This window comes from Mobula birostris, chromosome 18 (assembly GCF_030028105.1).
Source record: "Mobula birostris isolate sMobBir1 chromosome 18, sMobBir1.hap1, whole genome shotgun sequence".
NCBI classification, from domain to species: Eukaryota; Metazoa; Chordata; class Chondrichthyes; order Myliobatiformes; family Myliobatidae; genus Mobula; species Mobula birostris.
Window position 1 is genome coordinate 54,894,298 of NC_092387.1, and position 23,552 is coordinate 54,917,849.

The 23,552-nt window shown below is 42.0% G+C and overlaps 1 protein-coding gene across 10 annotated transcripts in view; it reads right to left on the reverse strand.

Annotated features, from left to right (window-relative positions):
• The window catches only part of kcnma1a (potassium large conductance calcium-activated channel, subfamily M, alpha member 1a), a 953,094-nt gene that overhangs the window by 284,213 nt on the left and 645,329 nt on the right, over window positions 1–23,552 (reverse strand). For all 10 annotated transcript variants that reach the window (XM_072282727.1, XM_072282725.1, XM_072282726.1 and 7 more), the window contains one exon: window positions 10,484–10,575. In XM_072282727.1, coding sequence (XP_072138828.1) covers window positions 10,484–10,575 — 92 coding nt within the window. The remainder of the gene's footprint in view (window positions 1–10,483; window positions 10,576–23,552) is intronic.

Here is a 23,552-nt window from a genome sequence, read left to right on the forward strand (position 1 = left end):
TAAATGGATTACTCCTGCTTTTATTGTTGGCTGTTTTTCATTTAACTGCTTATATTGTTAATAATATGCTTAGATACAGCATTATATTGCATGATATTTCACACCTGTAGGTTTCAGAGACCCTCGGGCAACAACAACAGCTGGAACTCTGGCTATAAGAACATGAGTACGGTACTTCAATACCCCTTTAGCAAGCCAGATCTGATCAATGGACTCAACTCCACTCTCCTTGCAGCTGCCCATGAACTTTGTTTCCCTTAAAACTTAAAAATCCATTTTAAATACACTCAATGATTCAGTTTCTACATACCTCTAGGGTGGAGAATTAAAACAGTTCTCAATCCCCAAGGAAGAAATTCCTTTTCAATTTCATCTTAAGTGGGTGACCTCCTGACTCAGAACCTGTGACCCTATCTCTGGACTCTCCCCTCAGGGGAAACCTTTTCTTGCATCTATCTTGATAAATCCTCTTACAATCTGACACTTATCATACTCCTCATTCTTCTGAACTCCATTAGTCCAATCTTCTCAACATTTACTCAAACATCAATCCCTTCATCCAAAGAATTGATCGATGTTTTTTTTCTGGTGGACCTTTCCTGAACTGCAGCCAATGCGAATGTATCATGGTTTAAGTAGGGAAACCAAAACTACCTGCCTTACTTCAGCTTGTTGTCTCCGCAACCCTCTCCCCATGCTTTTGTACTATAACGTCCATATTTTAAATATGGTACAGCTGTACAGCAGCCTGATCAATTAAAACAGTTAAAAAATCAAGTTGTCCTCTCTCCAGTCACCATCTGGCATGGAGGCTCCTTTGCAGATGATCATAAAAGGCTGTAGAAGGCTGTGGACTCAGCCAGCTCTATCATGGGCACCAGCCTTCCTACCATCAAGGACATCTTCAAAGGGTGAAGCCTCAAGAAGGCAGCATCCATCGTTAAGGATCCTTCCCATCCCGGGCATGCTCTCTTCTGATTTGCTGCCATAAGGAGGTAAAGGAGCCTGAAGACAGACACTCAATATTTCAGGAAGAGCTTTTTCCCTTCTGCCATCAGATTTCTGAACAGACCATAAACACTAGGCCTCTTTTGCACTTTTTAAAATCATTTTATACTTCTTATTATAATTTAGTATATATATTTTTTACATATTGAGCTGTACTGCTGCCACAAAACAACAAATATCATGGCATATGTCAGTGACAATAAATCTGATTCTGAGAGAAATACCAGGTAGCTCAAATTTAAGTTAGAGAGATGGCAAATTTGCATTCATAAGTACAGAGATACAGATTCCAAAAGGAACAGAATGAACCATCAGGCCAGGAGTTTAATGGCATGTGCACGACTGGGATTGATAGGGAAATGTTGCCAAAAGAAAACGAACATTTGGGGTTACGATCCCCAGGATAATCTACTATGGTGCCTTGGTTTATTTTTGTGCTGTATGATAGCCATTCAATCAGCAATTAAAGTCAAGCTCTCCTTCCACTTTTTTATTCAATTATCTCAGGGTTTAGAGCAAGTCAGCAGAAATGTATGGAGCCCAATGACCACATTATAATTCAATAAGACACTGATAAGTTGTGAGAATCTGTGTAACTAGAAGATGGAAGCACATTTGAAGTATTGTGGAGGTAATTGATTATTCAGAAAATGTTACACATTCTTCATCATCATTATGAATGTCGAAAAGACCTTACATAAACATCTTCAATCACACAGAACATCTTCACGAGCAACAACAGGAAATATTTCCTCAAACATATTTCCTTACTTAGTGCAGAAAGAAATGGTCATGGATAATGTAATGCACAATATATCAAAGACCTGAGTCCATGTTCGCACTCAATTTTTCTCGTTTTTAAAATTCTTTTGTGGCTTCAACAGCCAAGCCCACTCCACAGGAACCTTGCTGAAGCCTCTGTAGTATCTAGTAGGGATAACTGAAAGGAACTCAAATAGGAAGGAAACCATTGGCTGACAGGAGCTCAGCAAGGAAGGAAACCATTGGTGCACAACCTGCAGTTACCTCCTCACCATTGGCTGAGATTGGTTCCGGACATGAACTGGTTAATCACACTTGTACACGCATTTAACACTTCCCCATGATGTGGGGGCCTCCAGTCACTCTGCATACTACTGTATTGGGAAAGGATTACTTTGAAGTGTTAATACAGGTCAGATAGGTTGGCAGGAGATATTAATTTTGATTATTTTGCTGTCCAAGATATACGTTTGCACATTTACTACCCTCCTCCGCTCAGTAGAACACAGAATGTTGAAGGAAGTCAGGACACAGGGACTCTTTGGAGAGTCTTTGTTCATCAACAATGGTTTTCCCTGCAGATCCAAGATCCCACTAGTTTGTAAAGACCTATGGGGGCACTCATTATCATGAATGAAGGCAACATGCAGGGAGCTGTGAAGAAAGGCAGGTGGTAAATTTCTTCTGCACCAGTAAAAATTCAGATATATATCCACCAAACACCTGATACAACTCTTTGAATAACACCATAAGGTTTGCACTTAAGTACTGAAGACATACCCACAAAAAGCCCATTAAGAGTGAGAAATATGACTGGACTGTCAGAAATCAGCACACACCCTTAAAGATTCAGCAGTGATTGCTGCTCACCCAGCATGAAGGCATCGGGTCAAAGTATCAGGGGGAAATGATTTAGATTATATGCTGTGACCAGGCTCACAGAATTGCATGCTCTCTTTCTACAGACAGCCATGCTTCAGATGCACCCATTGCCAACACAATGATGGAGGATGGCGGGGAACTCAGTTTTGAAAATCCAGAGATGAACACAGTAAATCAATAAAAGCAGAGACTCCAAGAGCAAGAAAGCAAACAGCCAAATACTGGTTACAACTGGTCAACATATATCTCATTAATAACCCACCCTCTTGGTTAATCATTATTTCTCATTAAACCTCATCAGAGGCCAAGTTGGAAATTACAAGAAAGTACAAGTTTTGTCTCTGAACAGATGCCATTCATAGTACGTTGGCACCACTGGTAAGGCTGGCACTTGGCTCCCATCCCTCAATGTCCCCGAATTGCAAGACCTCTTCATCTAATTCTGTTCAAGTTAATCACATCGCTGTGAGTTCTGGAGCAATAAGCCAGGGCACAAGAGGATGACAAATTTCCTATTACATTATTCTATTTTTATTCCATATCCATCCTTCAACCTTTAGCTTTATTTTTTATATAAGTTTTTATTCTTTATAATTGTTCAATGTTGTTGTTTTTGTTGCATATCATGCTCTGATTAATGCACTGCAGTATACTACTAATACATGTAAATTTATCTGGTGAATAAAATTGATGCTTGATCCTTCAGTGAATGACATAACTGAACCCTGTGAGCTTTCAAAGCAATTTGGCTGTTTAACAATCACTGTGACTGACACAAAACTTTGACTCCAGATTTAATTAAATACAGGAATTTAAACTGCCCAGTGCTTTGGTCAGATTAGGAATCACATCTGCAGAGTGATCGACCATGCCTTCAGAAAGAACCAGTAGCCGTGATACTGATTTCAGTCTATTTACATGCAGAATTGAAGTGATCCAAAGTTATAACCTGGGAAAAGAAGAGCAGGATCCCTTAGACGGAAATATCTAAAATTTGGAAATAAGAATTTTTGTATGTCAGCAACTTCTGAAACCTGCAAATAGTTAACCAGATACTTGAGAATGTGAGCAACGAATAATCAGCTGGAGGAGCTTAGTGGGTCGAGTAGCATCTGAGGGAGGAAAGCAATTGTCAACGTTTCTGTCAAAACCCTAAATCAGGACAGGGCAACAGACACAAAACGCTGGAGCAACTCAGCAGACCAGGCAGCATCTATGGAAAAAAGTATACTTGACATTTCAGGCCAAAACCCTTCGGCAGGATTGGAGAGAAAAAGCTGAGGAGTAGATTTCGGCTCGAAACGTCGACTGTGCTGTTCTCCATAGGTGCCGCGGTGTTCCTCCAGCATTTTGCGTGTGCTGCTCTGATTTTCAGCATTTGCAGATTCTCTCCTTTGTGATCAGGACAGGGTTTCTGCTGCAGAGTTAGGTCCCAAAACATTTGCAATTCCAATAGATGCCGCTTGCCCTGCTGAGTTCCTTCAGAAGGTTGCTTGTTGCTTGAGATTATAATGTGATTTCTGTGACAATATCAGGGGCCAGAGTAACTAAAATGTGCACAGTACTTGATTACTTTTATCCTCTCCTAGTGAAGCAGTGATTGGTTTCTCACCAAGGATGTGGTTGTGGATAGCTTGGTATCATGAATTCCCCTGCATTGCCAACTTGCCAAGGAATCAACTTGTTGCTGTATCTTACTCTTTCCTGCTGAATTCCATGGTGCCTTAAATCCTACACAGTAAAAGCCCTCCCACTAAAGAGAGAGATACCAGTCTGGGGATATAAGGTTTCTTACACTCACCTTCAGATTGCAGGTCACACTTAAGCTTAAAATAACAGCACATCACAAATCCCCAGGCGATACTCACACAATATGGAGCAAAATAAGTCAACATTTCTAATGCCAATTAGTTTGTCTCACTGGGTATGGAGTGTTATAGTTTCCACAGCCACCCTCAATAACACCCAGCAGTCATGTACACAATATCAATTCAGAGCCACATCCTGACAAAATACGAAGTTGATTTTTAGATGTTATTTATAGATGCACCAGCCCTTGGGAAGGCCAGCATTTATTTCTCATCCCTAATTGCCCTTGAGAAGGTGGTGATGAGATGTCTCCTTTATTCGACGCAGTACCCTCAGATGAAGGAACGCCTGCAATCCTGCTGAGAAGGGTATCCAAGGATTTAGATCCAGAAAGTGTGAGGTATTTCCAAGTCAGGAAGGTGTGTAACTTGGAGATGAATGTCCAGGGTGTGGGTTTCCTATGCCTCTGCTGCCCACCTCCTTAGACACAATTAAGAGGCAGCCTAGGCAAGTGAGCGCGGTGAATTTTACCGGTGATGCGGCCTTACCATAGTGGTGCATGGAATGAAGGTTCTGGGTGCATGTGTTGTCTTGGATGAAGTTAGGTGTTGGAGCTGCTCCAATCTAGACAATCACAGATTATTCAATCCAATTTGTGACTTGTAGAAAAGACCCCAGGAGTTCAGAAGGTACCTCATTGACCTCAGGATATCTCCCCACCATCAAAGACATCTTTAAAAGGCATCGGCTCAAGAAGGTTGCATCCATTATTAAAGCCCTTCACCATCCAGAACATGCCTTCTTCTTGTTACTACCTTCAAGGAGGTGGTATAGGAGTCTGAAGACCCACACTCAGCGTTTTAGAAACAGATTTCTCCCCCTACCATCAAATATATGAGTATTATCTCACTATTTTGATTTGCACTATATATATTTTTTGTTACTAATTGTAATTATTTTTGATTTGCACTGTACCATTGCACAGAAAAAACAAATTTCATGACATACACAGTGAAAATAAACCTGATTCCGATAATCAGCCTCTGACCTAACCCCTTTTTTGAATCACTTGTGTGCCTGTCCACATGAGGTTCTGGTCAAAGGTGAATCTCTAGGATGCTGATAGTTACAGGCATGCTGGTAATGGTGAGGGTAAGTTGTTAAACTCTGTCTTGATGAAGGAAGTCAGTGGTCAGTAAGTTTGAGACATGAATTTTACTTTCCTCGTATTAGTCATTAACTGAATGATGTTTGGGCCTTGCTCAATGCAGGCTTATCTGGTTCTATTTTCTGAGGATTGAAATATAACTGGACATTGTGACATCACTAGTAGATGGCCTCACAAAATGATGGAAGGAAAGTCGTTGATGGTAGGGTGAGGACACTGTCTTGAGGAATTCACGTAGTAATGTCCTGGTGTTGGGATGATTGACCTCCAACAACTTCCACCTTCCACTGTGTGAGGTATGACTGCCATCCAGTTGAAGTACCTTGTCTTCAGTTGTACCAGGATTCCTTGAAGTCACTGTGGGATCTAATGCTCCCTTGATTGCAACAACAATCATTCCTACCCCTTCATTGTAATTCAGCTCATTGGTCCACATTCAGACCAAGGCTATGATGAGGTCTGGAGCTGAGTTGGCCTAGTAAAATAAAAATCAGGTGAAATCAAAATAGTGAACAGATTACTGGGAGATACGTTCTGCTTGGTAACACTAGACACTTCCCATCACTTCACTTTTGCTTGATAAAGGAGTGTGGGCAATCATCAATCTCATGTAGTAATGGCACACCTTAACTAGAGGTCCTGCTTGTCTGATCCATATTTTGCCATAAGCAGTAATCCCTTCTTTTTTTGATATCAGCTGGTGTGACTTGAATTGGCTGAAGACTAACTTCTGTGATAGAAGGATCTCAGGGGAGGTAGAGATGGATTAGCAAAGAGGCACTAATGAATACATCTCATGCTGGGCCCCAACATCAAGGAAAGGGTTCATCTCGCAGCTGCCTCCTCCCGTTAGTGGTTTAATTGTTCCTTTCAGGATGTGATAGTACTTCAAAGCTTTGATCTGGTCCGTTTGTTGCCCACACATTAAAATGTTAGAGAATGTAGATTCCCCTTAGGAGGTGGAATAGTGAGATGGAGTAGGTGATGGAGTACAGATTCGTAATCAATTTGAAATTATAACATTTATCTTGGAAATTCAATTGCATAATTGAAAATCAATTTGTCTATGAATGAAAAGTGTCCCTCTTGCCCTCCAGCCAGCCACAGGAGATGAAAAGTGGGAAGAACACTTTCCAAACGGGAAACATGAGGCATGACAAACGACCATTTCTGGGACACTTTGCACACTCAGTCTTGACTGGACACTTCCTAAATTTGGCCATTTCTGCAAATCCAACACAATTTCCCCATTGTGAGTCCCTCTAGAATGGCATCATCCTCCTGCCACATCCTTTTTCAACCATGACTGGAGAACTTAGACCACAGTGTGTCTTTGGACTGCTCTTTGTTTGGGCAATGTGGTCTGACCCCTGAACCGGGAGTCCAGCAAGGCAAGTAAAGTACTCATCTAGGTGACCATCACTCCCTGTATAAAAACTATGCTTCATCACCACCCTTCAGGCCCTCACCCAGTTAATCTGTGATTCCTCCTATCAGCTGATTTCCTTAAGCCCCATCCCACTCCCATCCCCTGGTCCCTTCTTCCCCAACCACCACATCAGCAAACAATGTCACCTTGCCCCTCACCCCCCTCCCTCACTGCCCCTCCTAAAAATGACCATGCGGGTGAGCCCTGATTCCATATCCTTCTTGCCGTCCAGCAAGCCTCAGGAGACAAAGAACACTACCCATAAGGCAAACTACGGTTTGTTGGACTTTTGCAATAGAGTTTTGATGGAGTGAGATAATGATCAATCATCTGCCAACCCAGTGTGTCTGCATCACTCAACATTTTAGGAACATTTTTCCCCAGCCACCATCAGATTTCTGAATGGACCATAAACTTTTTGCTCTCTTTTTGCACTATTTATATTTTTTATATATTACTCACTGTAACCTATAGTAGTTTTTATTGCACTGCTGCCACAAAACAATAAATTTCACAAAATATGTCAGTGGTAATAAACCTGGTGCTGATTCCGGTTCATATGCTTTCAGATGGACTTAAAAGTTCAAGGCTGTGGTGGGAATAACATCCTGGAGTGGAATCTACACTCCTTTTGGTGTGTGTAGATATTCTGCAGATTGCAAAGAACAAGAAAGACCAACGATGCCTGGGAACCCAGAGTATGTATATATGACCCTAGCCACATGGGGAACTATGGCTGAAATCTGACAGTCCACTTACTTATTTCTCTGGGCTGAGGGAAGAGTTCAGGAACAACCACGTAAATGCATGGATTCAAATTACCACTGGCTCTTCGTTAAGATTATCTTGACGGATAGAACTAGATTATAATATGCTGAAGATTATCCCAACCAAAAGAATGATTGGAAACAGGCAAGACTCAAACACAAGTTGCACTTACATCAAAAGGAAACAACACAAGCAAAGCTGAGTCCCAAGCACACGACACAGAAAGAACAGACAGGGTCAAAATGACTCAACGTGCAAACGCAGACATGTAGCAGAGAAGTCAAGAGGCAAAAAGATTAAAGATTAGCTCCAGCATCAGCACCAGACCCAGCCATGCCTTTGCTACTGCTCTTATCCTTGTCACTCTGGTGTGCTGTAAGGATAATTTTTTTCATACAATGTGGAGCTGGCTGCCCATGTGATGTGGATGAAGTCTGTTAAAAAATTTGTAAAAATCCTAGATGTTGGAGGAACTCAGCAGGTCAGGCAGCGTCTATGGAGAGGAATGTTTTGGCCCTTCATCATTTGGCCCTAATGAAGGGTCCTGGCCCAAAACATTGACTGTTAATTCTTCTCCTTAGACACTGCCTGACTTGCAGAGTTCCTGCAGCAGTTCACGTACGTGTGTGTGTGTGTGTGTGTGTGTGTGTGTGTGTGTGTGTGTGTGTGTGTGTGTGTCTGTTAAAGAATGCAGATTTCAGAAGTCATGGAAGTTGGTTAGCCAAACCAAGAGCCTGTACCCTTGATTGACGGCATTCATAGGAATTCAGTTACAGGGGTTTTCTCTATCCAATTCTGACCCTTTATTTATGATGACAACTAACAAAGTGTAAACACCCTTATAGGCAGTTTAGCCAAGTTGGTGCTATGAAGACAATATATGTTGAATGCTAGACTGATCCACTAGAACAGTGGTCTCCAACCTCCGGGCCGCGGACCAATACCGATCCGCGAAGCATGCAGGGGTGCAGCGGTATCCGGCGTGCACCCAGCACATCTTTAAGAAAAAAGCCGAAATAAACAAGCTAATTAATTAGATGTCACCCAGATCAGAGACGATTGCCGATTGCGTCGCCTCTGATCTGGGCCGACATTTACGTGCCGCGCAGCACCTAATTAATCAGCTTGTTTATTTCGGCTTTTTTCTTAAAGATGTGCTGGGTGCGTTCCGGCTACCGCTGCACCCCAGCATGCTTCGCGGATCGGTATTGGTCTGCGGCCCAGAGGTTGGGGACCGCTGCACTAGAATCAGAAATTTTAGAAAATCAGTTGTTTATAAAATGTCACATTGCATCAACTTTCTCTTCACTAAAAAAAGGGTGCAATTATATGAAAGGAAGTAATGCCAGCAAACTGAACTCAGGCTAGAGGCCACACTGCCAGCTATGGTAAAGACATTGTATGGTTCAAAATTACAACCACATGGGGACTTATCTCCTGGGCATGGAGACTGAACCTTCTGACAATTCATTTTCTCTCAACACAGGGCTCCAATTGAAAACCAAAGTGCCGGCCAAACATAACATATAATCAATCTTTTTTTCTTCTGATGGGGAAATGAGTTTAAAAACAAAGGATGCTGACTTTCACAAAAGATTTCCCAACTATACAAGCACTGAGCCAAAGTATAAGTGACTAAAGGTCTTGAAAACATTATTGCAATCATAAATTAGGAATGGTTTAATGGAGTTTTATCTCCACTGGGCATTTTGTGTGCTGATGAAAGAGCCTGGGGTTGGAAATGTGAAGGAATCCATATAGACAAGATTTAGCAGAAGCAGCTAGGGATATCTACAAGCAAGATGCCTGTGTCGGAGAGGAGGCCCAACTACAAGAGACTGCAAAGCAAGCCAACAGCATTTTTGGGTCTAAGGGTGTGGGAGTTAAGGTCTTTAAAGGGAGAGGGGGAGGGAGGTGGGGACAGATGCCAAGGTTTTAGACCACACACTATCACCGGACTGAGTGTTGGTAACAGATGAGACTTTGGCAAATTCTCAAGAAATGGATTCCATGGAACAGTCACATGGACCTCACTGAAATGTGAATTACAAACTGCATGCAGGAAATTAACTATCAGGCAGAGGAAAGGGCTAACTACCAGGCCAGGATAAATGCTTCCAAAAAAAATAGACAATAAAATAAATTATTCTGATTGAAAGAAGCACGAAGCTTCAGACACTGATATCATGTTCATTTCAGTGAATGTCAATATCAGGGTAGCTGGCTGCCACACTTGTTCCAGTTTTTACGACTGAAGTGTAAGAATCCCTGTTTGAGGCACCCATTAATAAATAACAACAAAAAAAAACAGCACAACCCTGGCCTCTACTAACAATCCTAGAAGTGACATCCGACCCCACAGCATTGGTGGGGGGTGGGGGGAAGATCTCTGCAGGTCAGAGGTCACTGTTAAGGTGGTGGGGATGTGGAGAGGGTCAGGGGTCAGAGGTCTCACAAGCACACCTTAGTCCACTTCGACTTACTTTCTGCCTCGGGTCGCATTAAATGTCCCTCCGTATTTCTTCCGGTTAAGGATGAGAGCAGCAATTTCTGGTACGTAGCGAGCAAACATTGCCTACATGCATGGAACAGAAAAAGAGAATGGCATGCAGAGAGTGTTCTACTGCAACGGAGGCAGCAGAGCCCCAGATACTTACTTTCTTCCATTTACCGCACTATAGGTACCACCATATTTCTTGCGGTTCCCTATTAACTCTATGATTTCAGGGACGTAGCTTGCAAACATGGCCTAAGAAGAAGATAGGAGACAGAAGAATAGACTAAAAAGAGAGGCCAAAGAGTGGGAGGACACTAACGTTCTAAGGTTCAGAAGACGTTCTTAAGATCTGAGACTAAAAAAAAGAATTAGTCAGATCTGTAAGGAAAACTTTAGCTCTGCTGAAACTAGAACTCACAAAGCAAAAAGGGTTTAGTTTCTACAAAGGGGAGGTACTTGTTTTCAAACTAGAGAATCTAGAGCTTTCTGTAATTAGACTGTGAAAAGCTTTCACTGAATTACAGAAACATTTGGACAACAGTGCAGTAAAGGCAACAAATACACTACGTCCTCTAAAAGAACAAATGAGGCAAAGGGCAGAGTAGAGCTGGTATCAGTTCGGTTTGTGAGTTCTAGGATAGTTTTGCAATGAAGATTAGTTGGACCAAAACTTATAACATTCTGAGAATTAAAAAATAGAAAGGTTAACACTCAGAGCTGATTCTGTAACAGCAAGCAAGTTCAAAAAGTCTGAACACAGAATCCAACATTGAAGGGGAAAAATGTAAAAGTAGTTGAGAGAAAAATTCTACTGCCATGTTTTGTCCAACAAACACATTCCCTTGTGGCAGGTCACATCCAAGAGCCTCTAACTGGATGAGTTCCCCTCCTGGAGCTAACTCATGGATTTGTGGTAACAGTGGCTAGTCTCAGCAAAGTGCACTGTCTTGCAAACTTAGTCTCTAATTTTGAGCCTGTGCCACTTTGTGCCCTTAGGCTGGACATAAAGCACCCACACAGTCTCAACAAACTGAGCTCAAATATTGGGGTATTTGGTTCATCTTGTGAATAAGTTTTGCTGGGATTGATATTTTGAAATGTATTTAACATGAATGAGTTCAAGTCAAAACATACGTTTCACAAATAAAAAGTTTTTGCTGACTATATTAATCAGGGTAAAAAAGAGATTGTTGTTTAAAAGAACAAACACAGGTTTGACAGGCAGAATGGCCTCATTCTGCACTGTCAATATTTGATGACAGGTGACCTCTGATGACTATGACTGGTGCTGCTGCAAGTACCTTAAACCTCTGATAATCTGATACCTTCAGAACTTTGGGAGAGGCAGATTTTCCAGACTATTGTATGTGTTTTTAAATACCCAGGCACACTTCTATTTCAACTTTACTATGTAAACTATTATTTACACAATTACTCAAATTTACATTATTATGTAAACTAGTATTTAAACATTATTATTATGCAATAGTATAATATGTTTTCTAATGAATCTCGTGCGTTTAAAGAGTGTAGGAAATATACAAAGACTCCTCCTGCAAATCCATCCACGTTCCTGACCACTGGTGTTCCTGATTCCAACATGGTCTTTGGCTTTAGAACCCACTTTCACACTAGTTCCCTAACTCACATTCCAGACCAGAGATTAAATCCACTGGATCATCAGATGCTGGACCACCAGAGTTTTACTGTGGAATTTTCTAAGTGTAAAGAACATAGTGTCTGAGAACTCACTTTCGTTCTAAATGCTATTTGCTTGCTTTTATTGTTTGGATGATTTGTTTTTTTTCTCTCTGCACATTGAGCGTATCTTTTTAATGGGTTCTTTTGGGTTTCTTTCTTCTGTGGTTTGTAGGGAGATAAATTTCCAGGGGGTTGCATAATGTATGCATACTTAGATAATAAATGTAGTTTGAACTTTAGAGTGTTTTGAATTAGTCCTTCTTCAGAAGGGTGTGGGTGAGATTGTATCAGATAAAGTTTGTTTGGGTCCAGTCTAACTTACAGCTCATATCAACAAGTCTGTCACCATGCATTTAAGGTGACAGAGGATAAATTCAAAGGAGATGTACAGGGCAACACACACAAAATGCAGGTGGAACGCAGCAGGCCAGACAGCATCCATAGGAAGAAACACAATCGATGTTTCAGGCCGAGACCCTTCGTCAGGAAATTTTGTTTTACACGAAGTTGTAGGTGCCTCGAATGTACTACCAGGAGTGGCAGTGGAAGCAAATACAATAGAGGTGTTTAGAGGTGCAGTCCTGACGAAGGGTCTCGGCCTTAACGTCGACTGTACCTCTTCCTAGAGATGCTGCCTGGCCTGCTGTGTTCACCAGCAACTTTGATGAGAGGTGTTTAAAAGGCTCTTAGGTAGGTTTGTGAATGCGCAGAGAATGGAGAAAATTTGACATTATGTAGATAGAAGTGATTGGGTTAGTTAGGTATTTAATTATTATTTTAGTTAATTCTATATATCATTGTAGGCTGAAGGGCCTGTTCTTGTGCTCTACTGTTTAATGTACTAATTAATTCCTAATTAATTCCTGAGAAAGAATTCCTGTGGTAAATTAAGTAGGCTAGCTTGAAAGATTAGGAAGATCAGAGGTGATTTCAGTAAAACGCCCAAAAATCTTACAAGTCCCTCTACAGTGTACAAAAGCATGATACCCCCCCCCCCGCCCCCAGATAGAATGCTCAACCCATTGTTAATGTCTCAAAATATGCAGCCAGTCATCCAGACTGTGAGGAAAAGAAATCTATTCACCCAAAAGGTGGTGAATATTTGGAATTCTCTGTTTAATGGGCAGTTGTTGAGTGCATTCAAGACAGATCAATCGATTTTGGGGAGTACCAGGGAATAAGTGAAGTGGATTTAGTACAGGATAGTCATGCTTCATTAAAAGGGCCTGATCATTTGAATAGGTGAGTGAGATTGAAGGGAAGGATGACCTCTCTTGTTTCTATCTCTTAAGTGTACTTGGTTCTTTGACCACTCCCATCCTAAACATCTTTGAAAAGAAAAGGTTCCCTATGTCCACGGTCTCCATCCTACTATGTGCGGGATGGGGTCATTATAGTGAAGCCTAGTTCTCTTTATTTGTTTTTAGTTAGAGATTCAGCACAGTAACAGGAACCTTCCAGCCCAACAAGATCGCACCAGCTAGTTACACCCATGTGACCAATTCACCTACTAACCTAGATGTCTTCGGAATCAGAGGAAACCCATGCAGTCACAGGAGGAACATAAAAATTCATTAGACAATGGTGGGAATTGAACCCAGTCACTAGTGCTGTAATGGACTTACTCTAACTGCTGTGGCTACCATGCCGCCTCCTTTCTCTGCTAACTTTGGGGCCACTCCAGACTGATGGCTAGTGGAAGCTCGAGCCGCTTCACCCTCACTCACCCAGAGGAACTGAGGCTTACCAGAGAACTCTTATTACAGACCATCATTAACTGAAGAACAGTGGTCAAATGTGCAAACCTTTTATGGACTAAGGCACACAATGTACGTGAGTGGGGGTGGAAACCAATGAAGCCCTTTTATTCAAAGCGTTTGTCAGGAAGATGAAGAATAATTACAGATTTTACTTTACGATCTGAGCCTTGAACACCAAGGCTAGGGTGTTATTAATCACTATTTTAGTCCCCTTTCTGACAGAGAAGCAGAATTAACAATGGCGAGACCAAAGCCAGGAGAAGGCTTTTTATCTGACCACTGAGTCCTTTAAAGTAATAATATTTTTACTGCGAAGTCTGTTTAGAAGTGGACGAATAGGACTAAGAAGTGTGAGTTATTTCTTGGAGTTAAGTGACTGGATTGACTACATGATTGATACGAGTTGCTATTATTAAACCAGTATGTTAAAAGCAGCTGCTTTCTGATTCATCACCTTAAATGGATTTCAAAGCCTCAATCTTGTGGCTCAATGTGTTAAATCTAAATGGCTGAGCCTCCTAGTTGGGTTTAAACGTTTTGGCTTCCAGAATGTGGGCAACGATTGAAGACTGCAGCAGTGAATAAACTCTACTCTCCGTGGTGTCAAGTTGTGGTGGGGTGGCATGGTAGCGAGGTGTTTAGCGCAACACTCTTACAGCTTGAGGCCTCGGAGTTCGGAGTTCAATTCTGGTGCCGTCTGTAAGAAGTTCGTACGTTCCTCCTGTGGGCACGTGGGTTTCCTCTGGGTTCTCTGGTTTCTGCCCACAGTCCAAAGGTGTACCGTTTAGAAGGTTAATTGGCCATTGTAAATTGTCGTGTGATTAGGCTAATATTAAATAAATGGGTTGCTGAGCAGTATGGCTTGCTAAACCAGAAGGGCCTGTTCTGCACTTTATCTTGAAATAAAAAATAATAAAATTAAAAAATTAAATTAGTTCAGATTAACAGAAGTAATAGCACTTAGTCAGCACCAGCATCATTGGTCACTTCTGGTCTTACATCATAGGATCTGGGCCATTCATATTCTCCCTTTGAATACTTGGATAACTGTTCAACGAGCAGCGGCAGTGATTAATGAACTTAACTTTCTCTCATCCAGGGTACAGGCTCTGTAGTGCGTCCCATAACCACGTGTTTGTTAGCAGTTGGGGAGGAACACGGAAGGAGTGGGGATGGGTTTCCTGAAACCGCACTAAATAACTAAAACATCACTTCATTGAAAGGAACAAATAACATTAAAGAGATTAGGGTCAGAGTCATTTGTAAAATTCTGCTACACAAAACACCACAGTTGGGGAAAAAAATCCTGGCCTCCAACGTATGAAACAAGGGCAATGCACTTCCTATATTATCTCTGTTAGCAAAGATGGCGTTCAGTAGCTAATGTGTTTTAATTTTAACCAGCCCAATATGAAAAATGAAAAGAAACATTTCAATTCTATAATTTTAGTAACAAAACAACATTATTTCCATCATAGTACTGCCTGTTTAGTTTAAAGGTGACTGTGCTCTGTTAAAAAGGGAGACCATCAGGGTGAGGCCTTGTGTGATCCCGCCCATAGCTGTTGGGTATAGACTCCTGGCTGATGACTAAGCTGAACAGACATGGATTAAGTGCCTCCAACATGAAGCTTTCTCCAACTTCTGGTAATTTCTCTACCCTTTTCCCTCTATTTCTGCATTCCCCATTCCAGTTACCCCTTCATCCTTTCTCTTCTTCGCACCTTCCCATCACCTCCCTCTGGTTCCCTTCCTCCTTCCCTTTCTTCTATTGTCCATTGTCCCCTCTTATCAGATTCCTTCTTCTTCAGTCCTTCATCTCTTCAACCTATCCCCTCCCAGCTTCTTAATTCATCTTCCCTCTCTCACCCTCTCACTTTCCCCTCACCCAGTCTCAGCAGCTTGTACTTCTCCTCCATCACCTTCTTCCCCTTGGCTTCTACCCCCTTCCTTTCCCGTCCCGATGAAAGGTCTTGGCCCAAAACATTAACTGTTTATTCCACCATCACAGATGCTCTCTGATTAGCTGAGTTCCTCCTGCACTTTGTGCGAGTGGATCAAGTGAACCTGGCTATCTGTATACATAGACATCTGGAACCGAAGTGTTCAAAGAAAAGCTAAAGCAGAGCAGGACCCTCCTCTCTGGAATTCAGAAGAATGATTGGTGATTTATTTGAAATGAATAGACCTGTCCTCATGCTAATTACAAACAAGAGAAAATCTGCAGATGCTGAAAATTCAAGCAACACAAACAAAATGCTGGAGGAACTCAGCAGGCCAGGAAACATCTATGGAAAAGAGTACAGTCAACGTTTCGGAGTGAGAATCTTCATCAGATCTGGAGAAAAAAGATGAGAAGTCAGCATAAGAAGGTAGGGGGAGAGAAGGAAGAAATACAAGGTAGTAGGTGACAGGTGAAGCCGGGAGAGGAGAGGGGTGAAGTAAAGAGCTGAAGGTCAATTGGTGAAAGAGATAAAGGGCTGGAGAAGGGAGAATCTGATAGGAGACGACAGAAGGGCATGGAAAAAAGGGAAGGAGGAGGAGCACCAGAAAGAGGTGATGGGCGATAAGATCAGGTGAGAGGAGGAAGTGTGAATGGGGAATGGTGGGGTGTGGGGCATTCCTGGAAGTTCAAGAAATTGATGTTCATGCCGTCAAGTTGGAGGCTACTCAGATGGAATATAAGGCATTACTCCTCCAACCTGAGTGTGGCCTCATCGTGGCAGTAGAGGAGGCCATGGACTGACATGTCAGAATGGGAATGGGAAGTGGAATTAAAATGGGTGGCCACTGGGAGATCCCACTTTTTCTGGCAGATGCCCTTCTGCCCTGATGAGGCCACACTCAAGTTGGAGCAGCAACACCTTATACTCCATCTGGGTAGCCTCCAGCCTGAGGGCATGAACATCGATTTCTTGAACTTCCAGTAATGCCGCCACCCCGCCACCATTCTCCATTCACATGTCCCTCTCTCACCTTATCTCCTTACCTGCCCATCACTTCCCTATGGTATCAGATCCCCCCCCTTCTCCAGCCATTTATCTCTTTTACCAATTGACTTCCCAGCTCTTTACTTCACCTCTCCCCCAACTCCTGGTATCACCTATCACCTGTGGTTCTTTCTTCCTTTCCCCCCACCTTCTAACTCTGACTTCCCATTTTTTTCCTTCAGTTCTGATGAAGGGTCTCGGCCCAAAACGTCGACTGTTTACTGTTTTCCATAGACACTGCCTGGCCTGCTGCGTTCCTCCAGCATCTTGTGTGTGCTGCCCACATGAATTGCTGCACTTTACTGAACAACGTACAAACAAATTTAGAAGCCCTAAGGAGGTAAAAGAGCCCAAAGTCAGTGTTTTAGGGACAGATTCTTCCCCTCTGTCATCAGATTTCTGAATGGTCCATGAACCTATAAAGACTGCCTCCATATTTTGTTCTCTTTCTGCACTGCTTACTCATTTTTTTAATATATTTTTATTTTAATCTTATTTTTTGTGCATTGCACTGAACTGCTGCCACAAAACAACACATTTCTTGACATATGTCAACGATAATGAACCTGATTCCGATTCATAAAGGATGAGTTGGGATTGGAGAAATTTGCTGATTTGCTAATAATCTGGCCTCCACCACTCTCCATGCAGAGAGCTCCAGATGCCCACCACCCAGGAGGGAGATCCGAACGCGGGCCTTTGCCCTGTTGGACAAAGAGGATCTGCCCTGAGGCTGAAGTTGGTCACATGACACGATCACCTGGTAACTTGGTGAATGCAAAGCCTGAGAATATAATCACCCTCAGAAACAGACAGCAAAGTGGGAAGAACATTACTGGCGGCTTTGGAAGCATGCCACTGTGCATGCATCAATTTAGTTGAGGCAAAATTTACATTTATGCCTGACTTTTATGATTTTAATTACTTAAAACGACCAGTACAGCCCGATGATGAGCTTTGGGATATGATCTATATCCCACTCAGCTGCTACTCATAAATTTACTGCAATTGTTAGCTGCGAGCTGTCAGGCCAATCTACCATAGGAAATAAATCGTATTTCGCAACTCAACATATATCTTTGATTTACGTTACACCTGGTTATGCTATAACCAAGTGCAGAATGCTTAATGATAGACGAGGGTTCTTGAAGTAATAAATGTTCCACTGCGACACTGATATGCACCCAACTAAATGAACATTAAAATTCAATATTATTTTATACACCCAAAATTTTAAGCTTTCATAATTGACTCTCAGTGATCTATCAGAGAGACTTTCCCTTGAAGCCTTTTGGGAGTTCCAGCTTAACACTGCAGACAATAGCTGTCACAGTTCTTACAGGAGGAACTCAGCAACATCTATGGAGAGGAATAAACAGTCTCTATGTTTTGGCCTGAGACATTTCATTGGAACTAGTAAGGAATGGAGCAGAAGCCCAAATGAGACGGTGGGGCAGAGGGGAAGGAGTACAAGTTGACAGTTATACAGGCAAGACCAGATGAGGGGGATAGTGCATGGTTGGGGGTGGGAGGTGATTGGTGGAGGAGGTAGAGGGCCAGAGAGAAAGGAATCTGATAGGAGAGGACAGTGAAGGTAGAAGGGAACCAGAGGATGGTGATAGACAGGGGAGGAGAAGAGAAGTAAGAGGTATTCAGAATGGCGAAGAGAAAAAGGGAGACAGCGGAGGGGGGAGAAATCACAGGAGAGAAATCGATGTTCACGTCATCAGGTTGGAGGCTACCCAGGTGGAACATGAGGTGTTGCTCCTTCAACCTGAGAGTGGCCTCATCATGACAGTAGAGAAGGCCAGGTTGGAATGGGAATAGGAAGTCAAACTGAAATGGCTTTCCACCGGGAAATCCAACTTCCCTCCAGCATTTTCTGTGTGTTGCTTTGGATCTCCAGCATCTGTAGAATCTCCTGTGTTCATAATTCTTGCAGGTTTGAAACTGTGTAGGAGGCTTGACAAGCTTCAGTGATGTTTATGCGATTGTTTAAGCATTTCAAGTTTTGGCACAAGATCCATTAAGGGAACATAGTGTAAAAATAGCAAGGATAGAGTAATTTGCCAATAAACACCTTCTGTGGTGTCCTTCCTATCACTCATCTCTGCGCGACTGTTCTCAAACATTGTTAGGTGAAAAAGAACCTGACGAACCACCCGAGAAGGAATGGCTGGGAGAGTAAGACCTGAGTTCCAAAGGCAGGGCGGTGGGGACACTTTCTTCAGTGCTATTTGGAAAAAAAAAGATTCAACCAATAACATTGTTTGTAGGGGTTGAAGAGCAACTCCTATAAAATTAATTTTCCTGGATCAGAGATGGTGTTCAGCATAACTAGGGCTTAGAAATTTGGTTGTACGTTGTTCAACAGAGTGTAGCAATTTCTGTGAGGGCAGGTCAGTGAAATGCTCTGTGTTGTTGGCAGTGAATGCCTCAACAAAGCAGTCCATCACTGATCACTGATACTAACTTCTTCAGCTAGAGGGTGATGGATCTGTGGAATTCATTGCCATAGAGTCCAAGTCATTGGGTATATTTAAAACAGAGATTGATTGATATTTGATTAGTAACGGCATCAAGGGTTATGTGGAGAAGGGAGGAAAATGGGGTTGAGAGGGATTATAAATTGGCCATGATAGAATGGCATAGAGAACTTGGTGGGCCAAATAGGCTAGTTCTATTCATATGTTTTGTGGTCTTGTAAGTCTGGTCCTTTGCACCCATTCCTGATTGCCCTTGAGAAGATGTAGGTGAACTGACATCTTGAACTGCTAAAGTCCTCGTGGTATAAGTGCTGCTGGACAGATAGTTTTTGGACTTGGACCCTGCAACTCCAAAGGAACAGTGAAATATATTCAAGTCAAGACGGTGTGCAACTTGGTGCTGTCATTTACAGAACTGAGATGGCGATGGGTCATGGATGGACACTGCATGTTCTCAGCCATATCATTTTCAAAAAGAAGAAAAGTAAGAGAGAAAAGATATATTTAAAAACAATAACGGACTAGACGTCCAATAGTTAGGAAGGCTGCCTTACCCCTGGGCTGACAGTGGGAAGATTGCATGTTTAAACTATAATACACCCACTCAGCAAAACTGCATGAGAGAAAATTAATGACAACCCCTGCTGCTTAATAAAATGCAGTCTTTCAGCATACCCAACTGCTTTACAAGACAGCTGCACAGAACAGGCTGAGAGCCTTGCTGTTCTGCAGTAAACTTAAAATGAAAACAGTTTTCTAAAGGCCTCCAAGAGTACAGTCACCTTTGAACTAAGAAACTAATGAAGTAACATGTCACTTCACCTCCCTTACTTGTGTTCTGGGATATCTGAACATTTTAAACCCATTGTTTGGGATTGCTGTGATGTTCCACTTGACACCGAGGTGGTCAAATGTCTTTAGTACATGGGCCAAATCATTGCCCAGTTTGATAAAAGCAGCACATTTAAAATAAGACCACACTTTGTTTGACCCACAGTAAAAGTATCATTGTTGTACCTTAAAACAAGACAGATTGGGTTGTTCCCCAGTTTCCACTTTTTGGATGCCTTTGGTGTTAAAGAAACATCACAGAATCCTATTTCAAAAGCATGACATGGGGAAAGGAGCCCATCAAGGAAACAATTTAAGAATCAAAAACACCCACCAAATCAATAATTCTATATGCAGATTCAACATATTTCAAGAACAGCAAAATGCAAACTCTAATGACGTTCAATTTCCACACTCACATCACTAAATTCTACGCATTTTCCACACTCACGACTAAATCCTATACATTTACCACACACACACTACTAATTTCTATGCATTTTCCACACTCACAATAGTTTCTATGCATTTTCCACACCCACATCACTAAATTCTATACATTTTCCACACACACGATTAAATCTTATACATTTTCCACACTCACACTACTAATTTCTATGCATTTTCCACACTCACACGACTAGCTTCTATGCATTTTCCATACTTGCACAACTAATTTCTATGCCTCCTCAAGGTTTTGTGTCTACATTATGCAGAATCTATTTACAAAACCTGCCAAGGATTAGGTAAGATAAAGGCCTTGTCTCCAGGATAATAAAAAGAGCAAATATATTGTACCATGGAGATCCATTGGACGTGTGCTGAGCCAAGAATGCTGAAAATCTCACTTAAGTTATCCAATTGCCCTACAGCGTGCTTTCAAAGCCTTAGTGGCTGCAATAACTCCAAGCTAACATTATGTAGGTGTTAGTGAACTAACCACTCCAGCACAGTGATGTTGTCAGTTGAAAGGATACCCTGTTTGGGAACTGTGACAAGTAGCTACGCAGGAGAATCATGGGTAGGTAGAGTACGGAAATGTCCTTTCAGCCTGTGTGAACCACCGGGAAAACTTTACGCTGATCCTGTACTAACTTAATTTTATTCTCTTCATAAGCTCCCCCAGATTCTACCACTCACCTGCACACTGGGATCAGCTATAGCCGACCTGAATATTTTTATTTTGAGATGTGGGATAAAATTGAACACTTTGAAGAAAATCCACATGGTCACAGGGAGAACATAGAAACTCCACCCCGACACAGCACTGGGGATAAGGATTGAACCCGGCACGATGTGTATGTGACGGAATGGCTCTGTTTGCTACCATTCTCCTGCCAACTCATCATCTCATTGAATACCACACTACCATGTTCTTTTCCCATCCATTACTAAAAATACCCACTCCCTCTTTAAACATGCTTTTAAGGTTTGTTGAGGGAATTGTCCAGACCTTGAAAAATTGAGAGGAAGGTTGCATAAGTGAAAGATTTATTTTGTACAGTTTCTGCTCAAATTTCCAGGTACTTAGAGCATCCTCTGTTTTTCCTTCTAACCTCAGTGTTCAACCCCTTTCTGGAAGTTTTCGACAGGACAGCAGTGTTTATTTCCTTATTTCTCTTGGACTTTCTATAACCTTTCCTAAGATCCGCAACACAGAGAAACCCCCTACTCTTATCGAGGTGCAACTCTCAGCCCTACACAGGGTCACTGAATGTCAGGCGCAGGCACCGAGAGAAATGCCAATGATGAAGGCAAAGCAAAATAACAAACATGAGTAAGTCTGTAGATGCTTGAACTCCAGAGCAACACACACACAAAATGTTAGAGGAACTCAGCAGGTCAGGTAGCATCTATGGAAATGAATAAAGATTTGGCATTTTGGCCGAGACCCTTCTTCAGGAGTGAGAAGGAAGGGGGAAGACACCAGAGTATAAAGGTGGGGGGAGGGGAAGGAGGACTAGTTAGAAGGTGATAGGTGAAGCCAGGTGGGAGGGAAACGTAAAGGGCTCAAGAAGAAGGAATCGACAGGAGAGGAGAGTTGGTCACAGGAAAACGGGAAGGAGCAGGAGACCCAGGGGGAAATGATAAGAAGAGATAAAAAGGCAGAACAGTGGGGGATAGAAGAAGAGGGGAGGCAGATAGGGAAAGAATGTTTTTACCAGATGGAGAAATCGATATTCCTGCCATCAGGTTGGAGGCTACCCAGCTAGAATGTTAGATGTTGCTCCTCCACCCTGAGCACTGGCCTCCTCTCGGCATAAGAGGAAGCAATGGACCGACATGTCAGAACAGGAATGGGAATAGGAACTAAAATGTTTGGCCCCTGGAAAGTTCCGCTATAGGTGGGTGGAGTGGACGTCCTCAATGAAGCAGTCCCCCAATTTATGACAGGCATCAACAATGTAAAGGAGGCCGCATCAGGAGTACCAGACACAAAATCAAATTTAAACTTGGCGCTTGATCTGGAAATGGTGGAGTAACTTTTCAAGGAATCACTGGATAAACAATGTGATATTGAAAACCATTCCTTTTTGTTCTATTTCCATTCCAATTTCTTAGGCCAAATTATATTCTTTCATCTGCATGATGGAGCTAGTAGTATAATTCCACAATTTTGTGTTTTCCTGTTATACTTCATGTAGATTACAAAACTCAACAACTTCTTCTGAGAAACACAATTAAAAGCAAATAAAAGTTTGGGAGCAATTTCCCCTGTCAGCTTGCTTTGAGACATGCAAAAGCTGAAAGATTCACAGAGTTAGATGGCCCAGCTACGAACATCAACAGTGTTTAAGTAAATTTGACGATAGCATTTGTAAGAGGCATCATGCCCAGAATAATCTGGTAACTCGGTCGAAAATTCCCCTTGAATTGGCATTGTAAGAGAAATGTAAATACCCTGGATATTTATTTAAGCCACTAAATTCTCTCAAAACCTATAACTTTCATTTAAATTGTGCACTCTATTTTAACGGTCTTAAAATGTTCTTTCACCCCAGACAAACTTTGTTGATCTTTGCACTGATATATATTGGCCATCAATCTGCCCTTTTGCTAATATATCAATCTTTCAACTCACATGGTTCTCTCTGTTTGCTATGATCCCAGATTAATATCATTGGTTAACCATCTCTTCTACTTTCAGCTCAGTTTTTTCCTTCAAAACAAAGTGATATCCCAAAGGCCATCCATGATCTACTCTTTTCCAACCCAAAACACAATAATTTTATATAGCTTCCCGCATTCTGTCTCTTAGAATTGTCTCTTTGCAGCCAATTCCATTTCATCGCATTTTAAAACATTTTCATATGAGGCACATCAAAAACCTCATCTATATTCAACGTGCACACAGTGTAATCTGCTGAGTTGTGAGATGTTGGAAGCTGTTGCCTTGAGTATGAGGGGAGCATTGATAACTCTTCGCCCAAGGAGTTGATGGTTGTCATAGTGATTTCTTA